This window comes from Polistes dominula, unplaced genomic scaffold, assembly GCF_049000335.1.
Source record: "Polistes dominula isolate Pdom_NZ unplaced genomic scaffold, Pdom_raw_medaka contig_79, whole genome shotgun sequence".
Classification (NCBI taxonomy): domain Eukaryota; kingdom Metazoa; phylum Arthropoda; class Insecta; order Hymenoptera; family Vespidae; genus Polistes; species Polistes dominula.
The window spans coordinates 2864847-2887124 of NW_028300916.1; the positions used below are offsets into that span (position 1 = coordinate 2864847).

The 22278-nt window shown below is 30.8% G+C and overlaps 1 protein-coding gene across 2 annotated transcripts; it reads left to right on the forward strand.

The window, feature by feature from the left end:
* The first annotated feature begins 7481 nt into the window (after nt 1-7481).
* Nucleotides 7482-11061, forward strand: LOC107074263 (transcription factor sox-2). 2 transcript variants are annotated; one of them, XM_089170681.1, is made up of 2 exons: nt 7482-8162; nt 8318-11061. In XM_089170681.1, the coding sequence occupies exons 1-2, from the start codon at nt 7806-7808 to the stop codon at nt 8405-8407; spliced, it is 447 nt and encodes a 148-aa protein (XP_089026807.1). In that variant the 5' UTR covers nt 7482-7805; the 3' UTR covers nt 8408-11061. The 2 variants fall into 2 exon arrangements, with proteins under 2 accessions (XP_089026807.1, XP_089026808.1); XM_089170682.1 differs by having other exon boundaries at nt 8321-11060.
* Nucleotides 11062-22278: the final 11217 nt, after the last annotated feature.

The following is a 22278-nucleotide window of genomic DNA, read 5'->3' on the forward strand; positions in this document are numbered from 1 at the left end:
TTCTTGGAGAACTCACGAATTCGTTCTCGCTCATTTGAACAATAACTCGACGAATGTCACTCGTCTTCTGTTCCTTCTTCTTCTTCTTTTTCTTCTTCTTCTTCTTGTTCTTCTTCTTCTTTTGCCACCTTTCAACATTACGAATACTATCCGACATTCTAACCACCCTTCCCTCTCTCTTTTCTTATTTCATGACAAACTATATAAAATGAATATAATACTTCAATATACTTGATCTTTTCTTGTTATTTAAATGAAAAAATTACAAGTTATGATCATTTTATGTTCAATTAATTTATTCATCGATTTTTAGTTTATTTAAATCTTTTAATGATGAATACACCAACATAATTATGTTGAGGACGAAACAATTTTTTTGAAGTGAAAACTTCTTTAGAATGGGAGTGATCTGAAAAGTAAAGAAACGGAGCTATGTAACGAAGCTATGAAACGGCTGCTATACTAAATAATGAGAAAAAAAGAGACAAACATATAGGATTTAGCCTGCGAAAAAACCTCACAACTTTTCAAAAAAACCCCACTTTCGGAGTAACTTTACTAAAAGTAGTAAGGTTTTTTCCGATCAGTCCGTAGGGTCTTTCCAAAAAGTCCGTAGGGTCTTTCCGATAAGTCCGTAGGGTCTTTCCGATAAGTCCGTAGGATCTCTCTAAAAAACGTCACTAGTTTTCGGAAAAAACCTCAATACTTTTAGTAAAGTTACTCCGAAAGTGGGGTTTTTTCGAAAAGTAGTGAGGTTTTTTTCGATAAGTCCGTAGGGTCTTCCCAATAAGTCCGTAGGGTCTTTCCGATAAGTCCGTAGGGTCTCTCTAAAAAACGTCACTAGTTTTCGGAAAAAACCTCACTACTTACCGGAAAAAACCCCACTTTCAGAGTAACTTTACTAAAAGTAGTAAGGTTTTTTCCGAAAAGTAGTAAGGTTTTTTAGAGAGACCGTACGGACAAATCGGAAAGACCCTACGGACTTATCGGAAAGACCCTACGGACTTATCGGAAAGACCCTACGGACTTATCGGAAAAACCTCACTGCTTTTCGAAAAAAACATTACTACTTTTAGTAAAGTTACTCCGAAAGTAGGGTTTTTTTCGAAAAGTAGTGAGGTTTTTTCCGATAAGTCCGTAGGGTCTTTCCGATAAGTCCGTAGGGTCTTTCCGATAAGTCCGTAGGGTCTTTTCGATAAGTGCGTAGGGTCTTTCCGAAAAGTAGTGAGGTTTTTTCCGAATAGTAGTGAGGTTTTTTCCGAAAAGTAGTGAGGTTTTTTCCGAAAAGTAGTGAGGTTTTTTCCGAAAAGTAGTGAGGTTTTTTTCGAAAAGTAGGGATTTTTTCTTCTAAATGTAGTAGAAACCTCACTACCCTTAGGATCTTAGGACTTTATTAAATAGCTTTTAATCAATATATATCTCTTTTTATCCTTTTTACTCATTCTAGGCAAACATAATTTTAATTTATCACTTTTGTATCTTTTTTTAATTTTTCTATTCAGATTATTTGTAATTTTATTTCGCCAATTATTATTTAAGTGTATTGCCACCGAATATTTATGCCAGTTTCGTGAAAATCTGCAGAAAGAAAATACTAGGGTAATTTCAAAGAGTTCGACGGATGGTGTTTTTGCATTTCTTGCATGCAGAGAGGTGTTTAGTTCCTATACATTTTTAGTTTCCAGAAGCAACTTGTCTCATTTCTTCGTATTGAGATTTTTCTACTGTGTTATAAGTTATGCATTATATGTTAATGAAATGTAAATTAATTTTTGAAAGTGTTAACAATATAATAATAATAATTTTATAAAAAAACATCCCTATAACTATCCTACACCTGATATTCTGCATTCGTCTCATTTTTTTGAAACTTAGTTTTTCGCAAGTTTCACTTCTAACACGTGTGATCTGTCCACATGATATTTTTTTGCTAATATGTGAAGTAATTTGATCGAATAAAACTAAAAAGAAAATCATTTCAAGTACTAGAAAGATCAAAATTGTGATAAACGCATATATTATGATTCCTTTGTTCATACAGCTAGCTTTCATTGAACGTATATGTGCTTTCATAAAATTCAAAAGGGTTAATGAATTACGAATTTAAATAGAATTTTTGATAGATTCGAATTGTTCGATTATTTTTGTTGAAGTTAAAAGTTTTTTATAATTTTAATACGGTTTATGTGAGTTCTGAATTGAAATAGAATTTTTGACAGATTTTCATAAACAAATTCACAAAGGTTAAATTTAGAAAATAAAAAAACTACTTTTAGACTATAAAAAAATTATTAAAAAACTCTCTTCTAACGAGTTAATTTTTGTTTCGCATCCCTATTTTGCTGAAGTCAAACAATTAATCCATAGATGGTATACAATCGGTTTTACATTTTACCAAGATATTACTGAGTTCCGCTAGATGTCGTGTAAAGTATTCCTTTTCCTGTAAATGCATGTAGAGTCGTTGAGAAATTATTTATCTTCCTAATTGGTTTTTCATTTCTCATGGGAATAAAATGAACTTAAATTACAATTAAACACACACAATGTAAATGCTAGTATAATTTAATATTTATAATTAAAAAATCGTGTCACATAATTATTCATAAAATAAATCAAAGAAACCAATTTGACTCATGGACATGAATGAAATGAACAAATGATAGACTTCAACAAATTATGACAACGAAAATAATAAAAATAATAAAAAAATATAGTTAAAATCCTTTAGAGAAATTAAAACTGATATTTATCGAGTGAAAAAAAGGGGTAGGGAGACTTGGTAGAAAGTAGAAAAGTCTCAAAGAGAGAAAGTTCATTAAAATCGATCGAGAATCATAATCGCGTGAAAGAAAAGATTTGAAGATCGGTAAACGACAGCAGTGCAAATCTGTTGTAGTTTTGTAAATCAATTTTTTGTGCCTGCAAGCGAGAGATCTTTTGTCGTCTAACTAAGCTAAAGAGAGAAAAAGTGGATTCTCGAAAAGGGGTGGTGGTGGTGGTGGTGGTGGTAAGGGCTCTGAGGCTGATGAAGGAGAACATCAACGTCGAGAAGTTGGTGGAAAGGAAAGGAAAGAGAGAGAGAAAGAGTGCGTTTTACCGTGACCACCCGGATCGTATTATTCCCCCTTTTCCAATCTCAATTAGTCATTACGTCTCACGGCACGGCATAGCGATGCCCTTCTCGAAACTCCCTCGACGTCCGTGCTGGGTTTCTGCATTAATTGCGTCTACGCCTCGGTAGTCTCTCTACGTTGTGTTCTCTTCCTCTCTCCCTTTTACCTCCTTCCTTCATACAGGGTGTTTCGAAAGGGATTAGCGTCGTAAACAGGGATAACAATAAAATCTATTATTTCACTTGAACACTTAAAAACGTTTAAATAAATATATATTCTATATAATTTATCTTTATCAAATATATATTTAATTATCATATTCTTTTTTCGTAACTAATTCACTCACAAACAAAAATCACAATTCTTTCTCATATTAAATTACATAAATGATTTTCTTTTCTTTTACTATATTAATTACAACAATTCCTACAAACATATAATTTGTTATTTAAATTGGACACAAAGTTTAAGAATTAATTTAGATCGTGTATTTCATCTTACGTCTAAAAGTCACCACCCAGTAGATGGGTAGATGCGTTAACGCACGTGGCAGAACGCGAGTCGCTCGAACGGGTTCTGGGGTTGCTAGCACCCATTTCACCCGCGCCCACCCACAAAACCGGCGAGGCAGTCGCTAATTACGCAACGCGTTCGAGCGTACATATCGGGGTGGGCGACGTGGTATGGACCAATCCTGTCTCTCACTCTCTAACTGCTTTTATGCAACATCGTTCGCACCCTCTAACAGCACCGTATCTTCCGACCTGCGATTGCCTATAATCAGCAGAAATTCGATGCGATTATCGCACTATCCTGCACATCAGGAAGGAAATATTCTCCAACCCATAACACTTTAAAACTTCCCTCTCCCCTTACCTTGCCCCGACCCCTTTCATTTGCCGGTCTCGATCGTTCCTGTTGGTCGAGCAATCGACTTAATTTGCAGGGTTCGACGTTGCACGAATAATCGGACTCATCCGAGTGATGTGTTTCTTCTCTCAATATATATGTATATATAATTATATAATATATCGTTACACCTGTGCATGTACCTGAAATTCAACAATCCCTAATTAGTGAATTCTACGATCTCCCTCAACGTCTTACTTAAAGTTTACTCGAATGTTTTCTCATAAGAAGATGATTTTGAATGATTAATAAAAAAGAATAAAAAGAAAATGAATGAGAATGATGACAATAATAATAATAATGATGATGATAATGATGATGATAGTGGTTTTGATGATGATGATGATGATGATGGGTAGTGGTGAAAGCAAGAAAGCCACACACTTAAATTACCTAGGAAGCATTGGTGGCATTCATACGTGGGGTAAGCATTGTCATCCCAAGGGATTGTCTCGCGGAGACACCTCACTGGCACACGCTTTATGTCGCAGCGAGAAGCTAGAAAGGAGGGGTGGCGAGGAAGTCGACAAAGGGAGAGGAAGGGAATACCTTTATTAGGTAGATAAGCGAGATGCGAGTGCGTTATATAGATGCCCATCCAGCACATGAAGCTGCCTCGTTTTACTCACTTCAATGCCTAATGGAATTGAGTTCTTGTAAGCGAATACTACCACTACCAACACTATCACCACCACCATCAACACTCTTCAAACCCCTCGCCCTGATTCGACCGCTCACCTCTACGTTCGTATTCGACGTAAGGGATGGTCCGATGGACTGCACAGAGAGAGTGAGAAGAGAGAAGACCCAGTGAAGCGTAGGACACGAGATAATTGGTATTTTGTCTCGCCGAATCCTTTGTATCCAGAGTTTTAATTGACTTCGAGATTTTTCAATACCAATTACTATATATATATATATCATCTATTACGATTTTTCTTCGGAGATTCATTTTTTCATTTTTATTATCTTTTCTTTTTTTCCTTTTTCTTTTCTTCTTTTGTTTTTTTTTTGTATTTTTACTTTTATATTATTATTCTGTGCATAGTTGGTACGTTTTGTAACAGACTAGATAAATCTATGGCAATATTATGTGAGTAATTTAACTTAACCTTATAGTATTACGCTTCATTATAATTGTTTTCACTGATGCCATCTTCCAGTAGGAAGCTCCACTTTCGTGGATAACATCTTTTAACCTAACCTTAATATACCTAATTTTATTTTTTTTAATTTAATTTTATTTTTTTTCTTTGAGAAAATTAAGTGTAACAATTTTATTCAAAAAAAAATCTTGCAATATTTAATCGTCAATTTTACATAGAACAAAACGTAAAAAATAAATACAGAATTTCGAATGGAATTTTAAAAACGATTATTTGACCAATCGCGTTACGTTTAGAGTCCAAGATCTTCAACGTGAATAAGCATAAATTATAAATGATAATTTATTTTTCTTATTCTCGTATTGCTTGTCACATTTAAAACGATTTGCTGGTTCGGAAAGTCAGAAAAATTGTCAAAGTAACCGCTTTTTGTTTTCTACCTTTTTCGGTTTTATTTTCATCTTTTTTTTGTATTCAATTTCCGAAACAAATTCCATTCTTCATCCATTTCTATCGGATATCTTTCGGCTTCCATAAATATGAACTAATCTTTTTCAATCTTAATCGTGTTGCATGACTTATAAAAAAAAAAAAGAAAGAAAACGTCATCCTTAACCTGTCAGGTATTGAACGAATACATAATTTCATACAGAAATTGGTAAAAGTTTTTTTTTCAATTGATTTTCACAGTTATTAAAATAAATTTGGTACTTATACAGAGCCTTTTTTTTCCAGATAAAAATTTATTGCATTTTACGTTCCTTCTTCCTACCTTTCTTCATTTTCCTTTCTTACCATTTATACTATCGGCAAGTTCATCTATTTTTCTGTAGCTTAAAATATACCAGAGAAAGAGAGAGAGAGAGAGAGAGAGAGAGAGAGAAAGAAAGAGAGGGACTCTAAATACCACCTAAATGCTTCTAAATGCGAGAACACGCATTGACAGACGTATAAAACGTAATTTATTTGAAAAGGGTAAGGAATGCTTTCCTAAGGGCACGAATGGTACAACTACATTCAGAAAACTAATACTGATCATGGATGAGGATAAAAAAAGAGAGAGAGAGAAAGACAATCTTTATATTCGGTAGTATTGTCGAATGTCCTAAGGGATTTGGAAGGGCATGAGGAAGGCCGAGATTGGAGGGGATGGTTCTTGGAGTAGGAGGGAGGGGAAAGGAGGCAAAGTTCATCTCGTTCCTTTAGCCGCTGTTCATTCTAATCCAAGTGCCTGTCGTCGAGAGAAATTCTTTTCTTTTTCTCTCTCTCTCTCTCCCCATTGTATGTCAGATTTCCCATAGGAAAGGCAAACGGCAGATTTCGACGTCTATTGTTTTAACGAAAGAACCCGGGGGTAGGGACAGGTAGGGGAGATTCAGCCGAGATACGAAATCTCGTGATAGACCCTGATTGATTACTCGAACAAGCTAAAAAGCTTCTTGCTAGAGACAGCAAGAATCGTAAACGTTTTTTTTACACGTTTTATCTTTTTATATTTCTAAATTTTGTTCTTTATCGATCTAAAATTAGTATTAATGAATGATTATCATGATCATAGATTTGTTATTGGATAAATTTTGGTATAAATAAAGTGTTGAACATATGACAAATAAGGGAAAGAACCTAATCGTTGCTAACAGAAATCAAAGAGACTCGTAGCAATAATAGAATATACATGGTAAGGGCTAGAGATGGAGGAGGAGGAGGAGGAGGAGAAGGAAGGGTTTCGAGGTGTCGACAGAAAAGGGTGAGTGGGTGGGTGAGGATGGTAGGGGAGGAGCCGTGACCAATTATCGCGCGATATCACGTCGCGGTGTTTCCCCTGCGCTGCTAGGCGAACGGTGCCAGTCGATAACGGCTGGTCTATACGCTATTTGTACTTGGTCGTATCGAGGTAATCGATAATAATAATTGCAGCTCGTGGTATCGTAGAGTAAAGGAGAGGTACAACTCTCTTTCTCTTTCCCTCACTCCATCCTCCATCTCCTTTTGGAACGGCCCTACAACTAACGGCCAGGATGCAGAGTTGGGAATCTTGCTTTAGGTAAAAAGAGTGTTTGTATTGGGATACGGTAGAAAGAAAAGGCACACGTATCGTGGAAGAACGCCTCGAATAGTCAGAGAGGGTTATACAAGAACGAATAGCAAGATGAGGGTTGTTGGTGGGCTGGCCTATTCGAACCTGCCAACGCAAAGGTTCCGCCCTCCAAAAGGTTCCCAGAGAGAGAGAGAGGGAAAAATGGATGAAGAAGGGGATCTTTTGCTATATACGTCTACCCGAGAGAATGGGAACATATTGAAAGGAAGAGTGAGACACGAAAGATCCTCGGACAGCAAATCGTAGGTACGTTTAGTCGTCTCCGGTTCTTCAGACGAGAATGGTCGAATGTTGTCAGTGATAGATTATTAGAGACAAATGTATTGATAAATAATTTAAATATTATTTATTATATTATTATAATAATTATTTTTATTGTTTAAAAAAGAAAAAAAGGTTATTTTATATATATTTTTTTTTTCGTTTTTTTTTTTCATTTTTATATTTTTTAGTGTGGTGTATAATTTTTATATAATTTGTGATTAACGATATTAATTTGATTGGAGTTTATTCGGAAGAAAGTTTATTTGGTTTTTTTTTGGTTTTGTTTTTCCCAACAGTAGGACAAATATCATCATGAACAGTCAAGACCTAACATTTGAATTAATTTCTGCTATGTCCTCGAAGTCTGTGCAAGAAGTGAGCCAAAGTGAATTACTAGGCATGAAACAGGTAATGGATAAAGTCGAAATAAAAGGTCCTATTAAAAGACCAATGAACCCATTCCTTGTATTTTCGCAACAAAGACGAAAGGAAATATCAATGCAGCATCCAAAAATGCATAATTCTGAGATATCGAAAATTCTTGGAACCGAGTGGCATGATTTAACCGCAGATCAGAAGCAACCTTATGTCGACAAATCTAGAAGAATAAGGGATGCTCTTTTGAAAGCAAACCCAAATTATAAATATCAACCAAGAAGGAAGAAAAAGGTAAAAACGGTAGTTACATACAATCCCCCCGCCGCCTCCTTGTTGCAGCAATAATGTTCCTTTTCAAGCACCACCTCCTGCTCCTCCACCAACTTCAGATAATAATTATTATGATCAAAAATATTATCAACCTATACAACGAATCCATTATTCAGCAGATGCGTCATCATATGCTAGACCACATAATTACAATGAAGTGCAATTTTATAATTTTATGCCTAATGATGGTCAGTTACAAAATGTGAATATTGGTAACTATTATGTAAACAATCAGAATTTGAACACTCAAGTTAATAACTATTATCCTGCTCCTCCTCTTATCCAAAACTATCCCCAACCCCAACCCCAACCCCAACCTCAACCCCAACCCCAATCCCAATATGCAATACTATAAATCATGTTGAATTTTCATTTGAAAATGAACGTTATATAAAAAAAAAAAAGCAAATAAGTCAAAACCATCCAACAAAACTAGCAGCATCATCATCACAACGACTAGCAGACCAAATTCATCTTCAGTATTTTCCACGAAATACAATTATTAATTACCATTAACACGTTCACGTCGGCGCCGATTTTTAGTGTTTGTACTGTAGGGCGGCGCTCGAATCTATGGTGCGCTTTATCTGGCGGCGCGCGATTTTTGTTTGTTCAAACCTGGACCAAGGCCAATTTCTAGTCCCATTTCCGACATTTATTATAACATTTTGTTTTTCTTAATTTTTTTTTTCATAAATAAAATTACAATTTAGTGAAATAATAAAATAAGATTATATTTGAAATAATATTTATTCTTTTCTCTTAAATTTGTTCTCTGTTTACATTTTTTTATTTCATTAAAAAAAAAAAAAGAAGAAATTTATTTAAGAGAAAAAAATAAATTTTTTGAGACATCTTAATAAGATTGACATTAAGTTAAATATATATTAAATATTTGACGTTAAAATACTTTTTTTTTTTATATTCTTTTTACAGTTGTCACATTGTAATACCTTTTATATTTTTCTGTCTTTATTTTTAATTATTATTATTTTAATTTAAATATATTACTGTCTTTTTAATATTTAAAAAATACTATTTTTTTTTGTGATCAACTATCTATATGGTAGATATTTTTTTATTCATTTTTAATTATTATTAATTTTTTGAATAGAGTGGGTAATCTTTTTGATTATTTTAATTATTAATAATTAAAAATAGCAATGAATTACTTATTAATTATAATTAATGTCGGAAGATATTAACGTTAATTATTAAATAATTGATTTAGCTAAATGTGACCAAAAAATAGTTTAATTTTTTCAACACAACTATTATTTAATAATATATTTATATTAATATCTCAAATTGTTTATATGTATTGTAATACAAGCCGTCCATTTCCAAAATTGGTTAGTTTATTCCACACAAAAAAAAAAGATAGGTTAGGATTAATTGTTTAATTTTTTCTACGTAAGTTTAGATTGCGTTTATTTAAACCTTTGCACTCGGCACTGTTTCCAACGTTACCTACCAGCAACTCGACGCCACTTTCTTGCGAAAACGTACACCCTGGAAACGTGATATTATACAGTACAATTTTATAACCCAGTAAGGAATTGTAATGAAATTTAGTTTATATATATATATATATATATATATATATATATATATATATATTTGTGAACATTGAAGAACACATATTTACAAAAAAAAAAATAAAAATTTATTTTTTATAATCTTCTACAGTATAGTAAAGTCCGAAGCAATTCCCAATATGAATAGCAGGTTGATTTGTACATGTTTCACAAATATATATATTTCTTATTATTATCATTTTTATTATCTTTTGTGCCATTTTAATAGAAAACTACAGGAAAACACTTGTTTCTTAAAAAATTGCGATGGAACAAGTTCATTTTTCGTAATCGCTAATAAACTTTCATGTCACCTCAGAGGGGACAACCGAGTGCAAAGGGTTAATAATTAGTTCTTTTTTTATTGAAAATTAATTATACTTAATATGTAAGAGCTAATGTTGTCGAGATAAGGAAAAATGTATAAAGCATTAAAAAATGTGGCATAATTTTGTAAATTATGAGTATTTCAAGTGTTCTATTAGTAAATTGAATAAAAAGAAAAAAAAAGAAAAAAAAAAAAAAAAAAGAAAAAAAAAAGAAAAAAGAAAAAAAAACTGAAAAACGAAAAAAAAACTGAAAAAAAATACAAAATCGTGAGAATTAGTCGTTTTGGTAATTGTACGGCTTTATACATTCATTTTTTTTCTCCAACCAAAAAGTTCATTTATCCATAATGTTTAATATTAAAGACCATTGTATTCAATATTTTACTTCGTACTGACATAAATGTAAATTCTAAGTTTTCCAAAGGCTATAATTGTAATACGCAAATGTGATAATTCCAAATGTTATATTAAATGCATATTTATAATTTAGAAATATTACAAACAAAATATAAATAGTGTTAACAGGAGAGAGAGAAAAAAAGACAGAATGTAATAAATGGTTTTAAATGAAACCATTTATCGTTGCTTATTTATAGTTGTAATGAAAAAATTATTTCTATTGTACATTATAAACAAATGAGATATAAGATAATTAAAGACAGAAAAAAATAATAAATAATAAATATCTCCTGGTAGAGATATAATTATGAAAAATTGTCTTAGTATATGTGTTTTAAATATATTCCCCTTTTTTTATTTAACAACAAATTTTGTACAATCTTTTTATCCAACGAATGAAATTAAATACGTATACTAGATAATAATATAAATAGTACAAAAGAAATAAATAAATAAATCTTGTGCCATATTTTATATTAATAATTATTTGACGTTGTACACTGAAATAAAAAAAAAAAACCAAACGAAAGGGGAAAATTTTTATTATTCTTGTTTCTTATCTCAAGTGTTCTAAATGATTGTATAAAATTTTGAAAATTAATTGTTTATCATAAAGAAGAAATGAGATTTATTATTATTATTTTTTTTTTTTTTTGTAAAATAAAAGGAAAAAAGAAAAGTAAAATATTATAAAACTTTTCAATTAATCTACAATATTCTATAAACAATTTTTATGTATAAAATATTGTTTCATTTTTTCCTTTTTTTTTTTTTTTTTTTTGTAAATTGTCACGTTATGTTCGTAATACAAAGTTTATATTCTCTAACGTGATCAATAAGAAAGTTTACAGTTAGAAACAGATTTAGAAAAAAAAAAGAAAAACCCAAAAGATTTCTTATTGTTCAAATTTATAATTGCATAATTTACTTATAAAAAATACTTATAAAAATAAAAATAATAAACTTTCTTATAACGATTTATAAATTGTTTTATTGTTCTTATATTAATATAATATAAATTAATTAATATAATAATAAAACTTGTTCTATTTCTTGTTCCTTATTCGTCTTGATCATTTCCAAGGTTATTTTTGAAGGAATTCTATAAATCAAGAATTCTAAGAACATGTGTCGACTAACTCAGTATGGGGTCTGAAACATTTAAAAAAAGAAAAATAAAGTTTGATAAATTTATTCAAAATCAATTTGGTATAGCAACACGTGTAGCATTGTCTGTGAGTTAATGTGACAGTGTTGAGAAAAGATAGCATAGAATTCTACTACATTCAGGGTCGTGAAAATATTTGTTCGAGTTAAAAAGGATCGACAAAAGGGAAAACTTTGAGAAGTACTGGCATATATAAACAAAGGTATTTATTTAAACAAAGAGATCATTTAACTATGCTTTTTCAAATGGTTATAACTGTAATTGCTTATCGATTATCGTTAAGATAAATAGATAATGCGTTATCGAAGTAAAAAAAAAAAAAAAAGTACAAAAGTTGTTGGTACCGTTATGAGTATTTTCTTTTCTTCATACTGTACAAACGTTAATAAAACAAAACAAAAAATTAATGAACATCATAAATTAATATTTATCGATAATTTCGAATATGAATATTGATCGAAGTTAATCTGGTAACCGATTTATTTTTGTTTTTCGTCCTTCTATAACAGTAATGTCGTATTTTCGTAAATATAACATCATTCTGTAAATATAATAAATAACCTTTGTCAATTTATTATTAGAAAAAAAAAAAATTCTAAATATTATTATCGTTAAATATGTTGTCATCGAATTAATGATATTATATTTCTAATAATTTATCAAAGTGAAATTATTTTTACTCATGTATTACAATTTTACATTATTTGAAGTCACAGTGTGTGATTCAATGCTATCATCAATTATTAATTAACATTTATTTCAAAATTAATCAAAATCTTTTCAATCATTTCATATGTAAAATCTTTCGTCGAGATATTTCTATCTTTAGATGATCAGTTTTATACGAGAATAATAAACTTGAAAGAATTTAGTTGTGTGCAGTTGAAGGTTTGTTTTCACAGTAAACACAAATTCAAAAAAAAAAAAGAAAAGGTAGAAGGGGTAAAGGGGTCTTGGGAATAAGATAGACATCAAATTCGTGAATATTATTTTACGAAAGGTGAATAAGATAAGCACGTCATGGTGAATCTTTTGTCTGTCATTCATGATAAATGTTACTTGCTTATATTTTCTCTCATAATTTTTTGTTTATTTTTTCTTTTTTTTTTTATCATTAACAATAATGTGTCCATTATTGACGTTTAGATCAAAAATATTGATGAATATTTACAGACTATTATGTAGTTGGATATTTCTCATATTTCGGTTAGTAAAATTTCAAATATAAGAATAAATGAATAAAATCACTTTTAATCCTTTTATCCTTTTTTTTCTAAAATATTTTTTTCCATTTTTATCCAATATTTATTTAATTCCATATCTGATTTAACGTAATCCTTTCAAAATATTCTATTATGATGATCATTCTGAGATAGGTAAGAAATATATAAAGGATTTTTATATTATTTTTTTTTATAGATTATTATTCCTTATATATAATAGAATTTTATATAAAAAGAAAATATTTATATATTTTATATATATATATATATATATAATAATAATATAATTAAAAATTATAAATAATATAATATATTTTATATATAATAATATAATTAAAATTATAAATAATATAATATATTTTATAATATATTAGGATATATTAAGAAAAATAAATAAATAAAAAAATACAAACGAAAGTTTCTATTATTGTCATCGTTAAAACAACTTTTAACAATGTTTCTATTAGAAAAATGTTAACCTGAAACTTCCGTATTGCAATACCAGACAAACTAAAATGTCTATTGAAAAGGTTTCGAAAGAAAGAGAATAATAAAAAGGTAAAAAAAAATAGAGAAAGAAAGAGAGAAAGAGAGAGAGAGAGAAAAAGAAAACAAGGAAACTTCAGGTTCTCGTCAAACGGCACTTTTCGTTGCACCGCACACCCCTTTCTCTCTTCAAATTATTTTCTCTCTCTCATTTTGTATATTCGGTGCATTGAAAAAGTCTCACCCTGAAACGTCGAAGGTGACTACCCTTTACTTTACTTTTATGGGAGGTATAGACGCGAGAGAACTTCTCCCCCGTCTCTCTCTCTCTCTTTCTCTTTCTCTCTTTCTTTCTCTCTCTTCTTCTTCTTTAGTAAAGCAGCACTCTTCGTCACCCCAATGGGCATTGCGTTTCGCAATAACTACCCTCTGTTTAGAGGCCAATTGTATTGGCGCGGGGCCCTTTTTACTCCTTTTCAAACGGAGAAACCCCATCGGCTCTGTTGGCCTGTTTCCTCGGTGGGGTGCGTATAGATTCTCCTTTTTTTTCTCTTTCTCTTTCTCTTTCTCTCTCTCTCTCTCTCTCTCTCTCTCTCTCTTTATTTTCTACTCTCTTTCTCATATTCGTGTGTATATTATTACTCTTATATAAGCGTTCCTATCGAGAACTCGCTTGAAAACTTTCCTTGGCGCTTCCTGAACGGACTTCCGATCGAGCTTTGTACTTTTCGCGAGCCCTTCTTTTTTTTTTTCTTTCAAACATAACCTTTACCTTTTAACTTTTTATTTTTTTTATTTTTCCTGACTTTACTCGATCAAAAACTTGATTATCTCTTTTTCGATCGTGCGAAAAGAAAAAGATTTTGATTTCTTGTACGTTTGAATACAAAATTTAGAATAAAAAAAAAAAAAGAAAAAAAAAGAAAAAACATTCAAGTCATCGATAAAAAAAAAATAGAACGACAGGGGGGTTTGAAAGAAAAAGCTTTAACGAGGAGTCAAAGTACTTAGGGGTACTACGGTCAAGGTTCTTTTAAAGTGATCGATACCACCACCACAGAGAGTGGTAACTGTTAAAGTGAAAAACGTACATACGTTATTATACTTTATTTCCAATGGTATCAAAGAAAAGTACTCGATTATTTATTCTCCATTGTTTCATTTCTAACATAATTGAAACAATGTCCACTTTAAAATGGGAGTTAAGGATTCTTGTTCTACGAGATTAAACAATGAACGTAAAAAAGAGTTTCGTTAGTTTCGTGACTCGAACTCTTGACTCTACTTATTATTTTTTTTTTTTTTCATCGTCATTCATTTTAATGGTAAAAGTGCCATCCGTCTACTTTTAATGCTACTTATTATTATTATTATTTTTTATTCAATTGATATGTTATTTGACAATGAAGAAGCTCATTGTGTGTTCGATTTCCGAAACATTTGGCACGACAGAAGTTCTTCCATCTTCTTCCTCTTCTTTCTCTCTTTCTCTCTTTCTCTTTTGATTCTCATTGAAAGGATTGTATTGAAATTGAAGAGAAATCAAGATAAGAGAATATTACCGTTAAATTTGTGACGATAAATTTCAAACGATACGCTTCTTCCTATTTGTAAATAACTTTCCTTTCCAAAGGTAAAGACTTATAAACGTTTCTTCTTACGTTCGAGTTTCTCATTCTTTCCCTCTCTCTCTCTCTCTTTCTCTATCTTACTCTCTCTCTCTCTCTCTCTCTCTCATTCTCTTCACAGAGAGAAACGTTTCGTTGAAACAACAGTCGAAGCTATTCTCTCGATGATTAGTTAATCAATTAGCGTCTCCAAGTTATAGCTATTCGGAATCCCTTTGAATACCCTTTGAAAGCGTACCGATCGAGATCTGACGCAAAGGAATACTGGAAGCCCTTCCTAGTTTCAGAAATCAAATGTTTCCATTAGATTCTATAATAGTGTATCATATATATATATATATATGTACATATATATATTGTATACATACTTCTATGTATAATACTTGAATATAATACTATGTTAACTTATATCGTTTCATTAAACCCTTGAGTACTGAATTATTTGATGATTTTTATACATATGTAAAGGATTTAATTTGTTGCTATATGGATTAATATGTAATATGGATTAATATGTAAAAGTAATATATTTTATTTGGAATATATTTATATTGGTAATATAAATAGAAATATAGATATATTATATATATATTTATTTATTTAATATATTTTATATATTATATAAATATATTTTTGAAAATACATTTTAATTACAAATTATAAATAAATATATATATAAATGAAACAATATAGAAATATTTATATATTTTATATACATTATGTATGTATTTATTTATTTTAAATATTTATATAAGCTTCTTAAATTCAGATGACAAGTCTCACTCATCAGATGTACCCCCAAAAGGGTTAATGTTTCATTCATAAGACCTATAGATTAAAATTAATTATTTTATTTATATTAATTAAACGAATAAAATGTATTTGTTATAAAGATTGTATAAAAATTAAAAAAAACAAAAAATTAAATCCTGCGTGATATTAGTTACATTTATTGTACGATTATCAGATCGATCGTATAAGAACTTTTACCCTTCTGTTGGTTGGAAGTTAACTTTTTGAATGGTCTTTCCAAGGATCTTACCAAATCCCTTTACACTCTCTCTCTCTCTCTCTCTCTCTCTCTCTCTCTCTCTCTCTATCTTCCTCTCTTTCTCTCTTTCAAGAAAGAAACTTTAGTCAAAGACGAAAAGCTAAATAATTAAGAAATCCACTTAGCACCCTACTGCCATTTCTCGACAAAGATTCCACATTTATCAAGCGTCAAGAACGCTTTAGTATCGGTACGATTGTTTCTTAGTAATAAAACTTAAGTAGAAATTGAAGAGAGAGAAATGAGAGAGGATATCTTTTCTACTCATTCAAAATGATTCCTTTTTGCTGAAAATATATATCTAAAAACACAAAGCATTTCCCATTTCCGACAAAGGGCATCATTTTCTCTCTGAATATTAACTCATTTTAATTTTATCTATTTTTTGCTAAATTAAGATATTACTAAAAATCAATATATAATTAATGAATTAATTTTTGACACTCTTAACATGTTCTTAAAACCAAAATGAATGCAGCTTTCTTGTGTGTAGAATTTGTTTTTTTCTATACTTAACCGTAATCGATTGTAAGTCACGTAGGACGTGACTTACAATATAAAATACAAAAATAAAAATAAAATAATATTATAATAATATTATATATATATAAATAATTGCAATAATATTATTATATACAAAATAAAATTGTAATTGTAATGATAAAATTACAAAATAAAAATATGTCATTTAATAATAAATTATTAATTACATATAGTTGTAATACTCCTTAAAAAAAAAAATAAATATTAAGTTAACTAATACTACTGCATATTTAACGAAATTACTTATAACTTTTTAGTGAGAATCATTCATACAAAAACCTGACAATCAATAAGGGTTGATGAATGGTTTCCAACACGTGTACCATTATTGCATATGTTATTAATTATTTTCTTATTAATATTTAATAAAAACATTAAACCTATGCTTTTTATTTCAAAATAATTGCAAAGTTCTGTTTTTAGTGTATTCATAAACCCAGTTTGATATTTAAAAATTTTCAATAATTTGACAGACAGACAAACAGACAGGGGTGTACAAATTGTTACGCATCCTCTTTTATCGGTATTCGGCACGTTAGAAAATAAAAGTACTTAGGGTACATAAGTATGTATACAAAAAGGGAAGTTATATATATATATATATATATATATATATATATATATATATATATATATATATATATATATATATATATTAAATGTGTATCCAGAAAGCGTTCCTTTCAAGCAACTCGACTCCTCGAAAGACTCGCGAAACGCGGCTCGCATTACCGTATCAAGTGCATCGGATGAATGGAACCAGACCTTCCGTGGTCCAGGATGGGTTTTCTTCAACGACGAGACGGTACAGGATGTATAATTTTCAATCCACGTATATCTCGCTTCTATATATCCAACTATACTATATATACATATGTATAATATCTCATACTTACATATCAAATATAAATACATATATTTGTGTAAATGTATAGGTTACATTGGGTCTTCTTCTAAAAGGGATAAAATAGTCGGTGGGAGTGTGTGGAAAAAAAGGGATAAAGTGTCGGCGAGACGAAGAAATAAAAAAAGGGGGAGAACCAACATAATGGCACTCCGTGGACACTCCTGGCCCTTTCTTTTTTTTCAAGTAATAATAATAATAATAATAATAATAATAATAATAATAATAATAATAATAATGATAATAATAATGGAAAAAAGAAATATATATATATATATCTCACACACTCACCATCATCCTCCCTTGACCCTTGAACGAGTGTGTAGAGGCAAAGCTGAGAAGACGTTGATTATGTACATATACCCTTTTAATGGTCTCCACGGTAGGATCCTTTAAAGAATTTTGTTTCGTAATGAATAGGCGCGAAACCACGTCACTTTCCTTTTAAGGGTGTACCTTCTCATCTCTTCTTTTTTTTTTTTTTTGTTTTTTTTTCTATTCTGTTTTTACTCGTAAACGCAATTCAAGCGAGTCTTCCATCGATTCTAATCGTCGTATATATCTCGGTACTTTACGTTTAAGAAGGGACAGATAGGGTTGGGTGGGAGAAGGGTTGTTACATTTATCTTAAAAAATTTTAAACCATGAAAATTATAACCGTAGGAATCTATTTTTATTGCATATAATGCAATATTCATTCAAAATAAAAATAATAATAATGATTCACAATTTTAACCCGTTAGGTATGGCTGTTTCTCTGTACAGCAGGGTTCAACGAGAATTAAGTGTAAACGATAAAACTATACAAATTATAATTTTTCTCAAAAAAATAATACACATATATTTTAACTTAAACAATTTATTTTAATAATTAATAATAAAATTAGGTAGAATAAATAAGAGATGTTTTCCACGAAAGCAACTATAGTAGCACGTTGTATCGAAAGTTACTGTAGTTACGCGTCATACTTGAAAATGACGTCCGCGAAAGCCACTATAGTGATGCGTAGTGCCTAAAAAGGTTAAACGTAAAATGTAAATACAACAAATTGTAAAGTCCAAATTGGTGTAACTTTAGAAAAATCTATCAATTCATTTTTCAAACTCGTATATCCGTTTGAAATTCGTTAAAACCTCGAATAAGATAGTTTAATAGAATCGGTGAAGGTTTAATTAAAAGAAATCGTCCGTGAATATGGGAATGGAAAGTTGATGAGAAAAAAAAAAAAGAAGAAGAAGAAATCCCTGTCCTCCCTAAGCATTTGAGCAACGTCATTCGACGAAAAGAAAAAGAAAAATAAAAAAGAAAAAGAAAGAAAGGAAGAAATAAAGAAAAAGAGAGAGAGAGAGAGAGAGAGTTCTATGCACGTTCGCCCTTTACTTGCGTACAAAGCTTTGGAAAAACATTCGAGGGTTCGCGCATAAATGTTTCTTTCAGCATTATCGATGCTAGCCGAGGAAGGGCCCCCGGCCTCTCCCAGCACTTGAAAAATATCGTCGCGAGTCAAGATTGTGCTGAGCTTCGGCATAATAAGACCGAGGTTCTTGAACGGGCTATAGGTTCCCGCACTCTCTCTCTCTCTCTTTTTCTATATTCCTCTCTTTTTCATTCTCCTCTCTTTTCTTTTTCCAAACGCCATTATGGTCGGTTCTTACGTTTTGCGATGTCGAGTACAGGCAAAGCATTGACCTTTGCCATCATGTATGAAAACGCAAAAGGGGTCCTTTTCTCGTTGAGTGGGTCACATAGAGGGAGGTATCATTGCATGCATGGTTCCCGATGTCAAGACTAAGTACTTCCAAACGTTTCGATTTTGCGACTTGAATAATAATGCTTTTCTTTGTTTCTTTGTTTTTTTTTTTATTTAATTTTTTTCTACTCCTTTCCTTGAACTTTCTCATTTCGGTTTTTTTTTTAATCTTTTTTTTAAAAACGTTCAAAAATATGTTTCCTTTCATTCGTTTTTTTTTTTATTATAAGTTCGGTACGATATAGAAGTTTTTCATAATAAAAAAAGGATAATTTATTGAATCACGGTATTTTGTTGCTTTTTGTTAGATCATATTTTTTAATACACTTAACATAAATTTAATTTGACATTTTTATTATTCACGATAACAAAGATAAATTAGAAAAAAGAACTTAAAGGGATATAAAATACCGTAAAAAACGAGACGGTAAGTTTGATCGAAACTTCTATTTTTTAATCCATTTCAATTGAAATTTATCGCTTAAACTATAATGTAACCGACAAAATTGACTTTATTTTTTATGCTTTTGTCCAAATTCTAAAGAACAGCTGGTGGCATAAGGATCTTTTTAAATGCTCAAGAAATTATTTCAGTTATTTATATATAAAGAAAAATAATTTAAAGTGTCAAAATTATAAATTGTCGGAAAATTGAAAAAAAAAAGATTTAAAATTTTTGTACATTGTTTGTTTAAAGGGATGCATTCCAATCCGTTATTCTGGTATTTTTTTTTTCACACGGTCAATTCCTTTACCCCACTCCTTCCATTTTTATCTCTCCTTCTCTCCAACTCTCACTCTCTTCCTCACTCTCTCTTTTTTCCTTCCTATTCGTTAGATCGGAACAATGTAACCTTTGGGCTCGTTTATAATACACGAGCTTATGAAATTCGCGAATTATTGTCAACGTCGTGGGTCATGGATGTTGCCCCCCCCTCGAGTTGGGTTTTGCAATGTGTTTGGTATGGGATAGATATGAGGGTGGTAAAGAGTGCGGGTAAAGGGAGATTCAAGCAGCGATGATTTATCGAAAATCGTCATTCCATTCAACGAAAATTCGTACGAGCACCGAAACGAGACAGGGAGGGAGGGAGGGAGGGGGAGAGGGTGGTGGGATTAACAATGAGCGTCGTGTCAACGTCGGAACAAATTAATCGAATCAGTGCGCAGATTTACCGCGGAACGTGAAAAAAAAAATAATAATAATAAAAAAAAAAGGAAGAAGAGAAGCGTACATGACAGTGTGCCACATTGTTCGTTGAATACGAATGAATGGTATACGGTGCTGTATGACTATAACTATGACTATGACGACGAAGACGGCAGTGGCGGCAACTACGACGAACGTGGTGTTGGTTGTGATAGTAAATGGTGTTGAAAGAATGACGGAGAAAGATAGAAAATATGAAAGAGAAAGAGAGAAGGAGTGAGAGGGAGAGAGGAAATAAAAGGGGAACAGAGAAGCGTATGTTTTGTCTCCGATTGTGGGGTGATGATTGATGATACCGTTAATGGTATTTTATTAGAGACACTTTAGAGGGTCAATAGACAACGGACGGATGAATAATAACTCTGTTACGGTGTTACTTATTAGAATTACCTCTGTCGTTGTTTTCGAACAGCATCACCATTAAGGACCAGGTACGTTTCTCTTTATTTGATTGGACGTGTGAAAGACATTCGTTTTCTTACAAGATATGACTTCAAGATCTTTTACTTCATGTGTGTTTTTTATTTTTTTTTTTAACTCAAAGATATAGCATTGATTCGTTAGAAGATAAATGTTTTTAATGAGCATCTACAAAAAGGGCTTATGTTATTGTAAATTTGTATTGTAGGTTCTTCTCTCTTACAGATACTGATTTATATTTAATTAACGAGATGAAATTAACGAATTAATATTACAAATATTAGTACTATATAATTAGTAAAATAAAGAATTAATTAAAAGTGTATTTTTTTAAGAAGTCATCTAGAGATACCTGTTTTGTGTTGTGTGTGTGTGTGTAAAAATAAGTGTTAAAATTAATTCGCGAAAGAATTTTCTATTACATTTTAAAGTTTTAAAGAATAAATAAGCGAGACCGCGTCTTTCTCTAGAAGTTCCCGAGGTAAACGCCAAGTTAAATTATTGCTATCATATATTTTGCTCAGTGACACAAAAGGAGGAGGACAAAAGAGGTATCCAACATCGGGAGGATTCGTGAGGACTCAGCGATCTTTTGGATTATCTTGTTAACTCGAATTGCGTTAAATGATTTTAGGGGTATTGTGTATTGCACAAAGTAATAATAATAATAATAATAATAATAATAATAATAATAATAATAATAATAATAAAAATAAAGATAATAATAATATAGAAGAAAAAAAAAGATTAACCAGTCCTCCATTTATGCGCACTTAAGATTTATAGGCTGCATCCAATGCTAGCTTCAATATCGTCGCATTTATGACTGTTTGGCTTATTAAAAGAATACCAGTTTTATTGGTCGTTTCTTGGGAAATGACTTGGACGTGTATTTATTCCATTCTGAACATAGTTCGATCGTTAATTATTATAAACAATGGTAGGGTGTATTACGAGGTATACTTTTGATATCGAATAAAACATTAAATTCGTACTATATACATATAAAGGATATTTAAGTGAAATATTTTTCCTACTATTTTTTTTCAAAGCAAAGTACTTCATTATTTCACGTTGGACGTCAAAGTAATTTATTCGAGATAGTACGAGTGAAATAAAAAGAATAAATATATATAAGAGAGAAAGAAGGGAGCTCGCAACCAACGCGATTTAAAACACGAGTATCTCGTGTTTCTAACGAAAACGTGATACAAAATATCATTTTGTTGAAAGATAAAAAAAAAAAAAAGAAAAAGAAAAAAAAATTGTTACGTTCTGTCACGATATAAATTAAGAGTCCCCACCGTCGGGAAAACGCAGGTCGTTTTATGGAATCCCAACGAATCTCTAGTTAAAAATCCTATTAATTCTTCAAATTAACATATGTA

Excerpts from the sequence above, each read along its gene's own strand:
- LOC107074263 (XM_089170681.1), top strand. The coding sequence starts at position 7,806 with ATGAACAGTCAAGACCTAACATTTGAATTAATTTCTGCTATGTCCTCG. Across the intron at positions 8,163-8,317 it reads AACCAAGAAGGAAGAAAAAG|CAGATGCGTCATCATATGCT; the intron begins GTAAAAACGGTA and ends TCCATTATTCAG.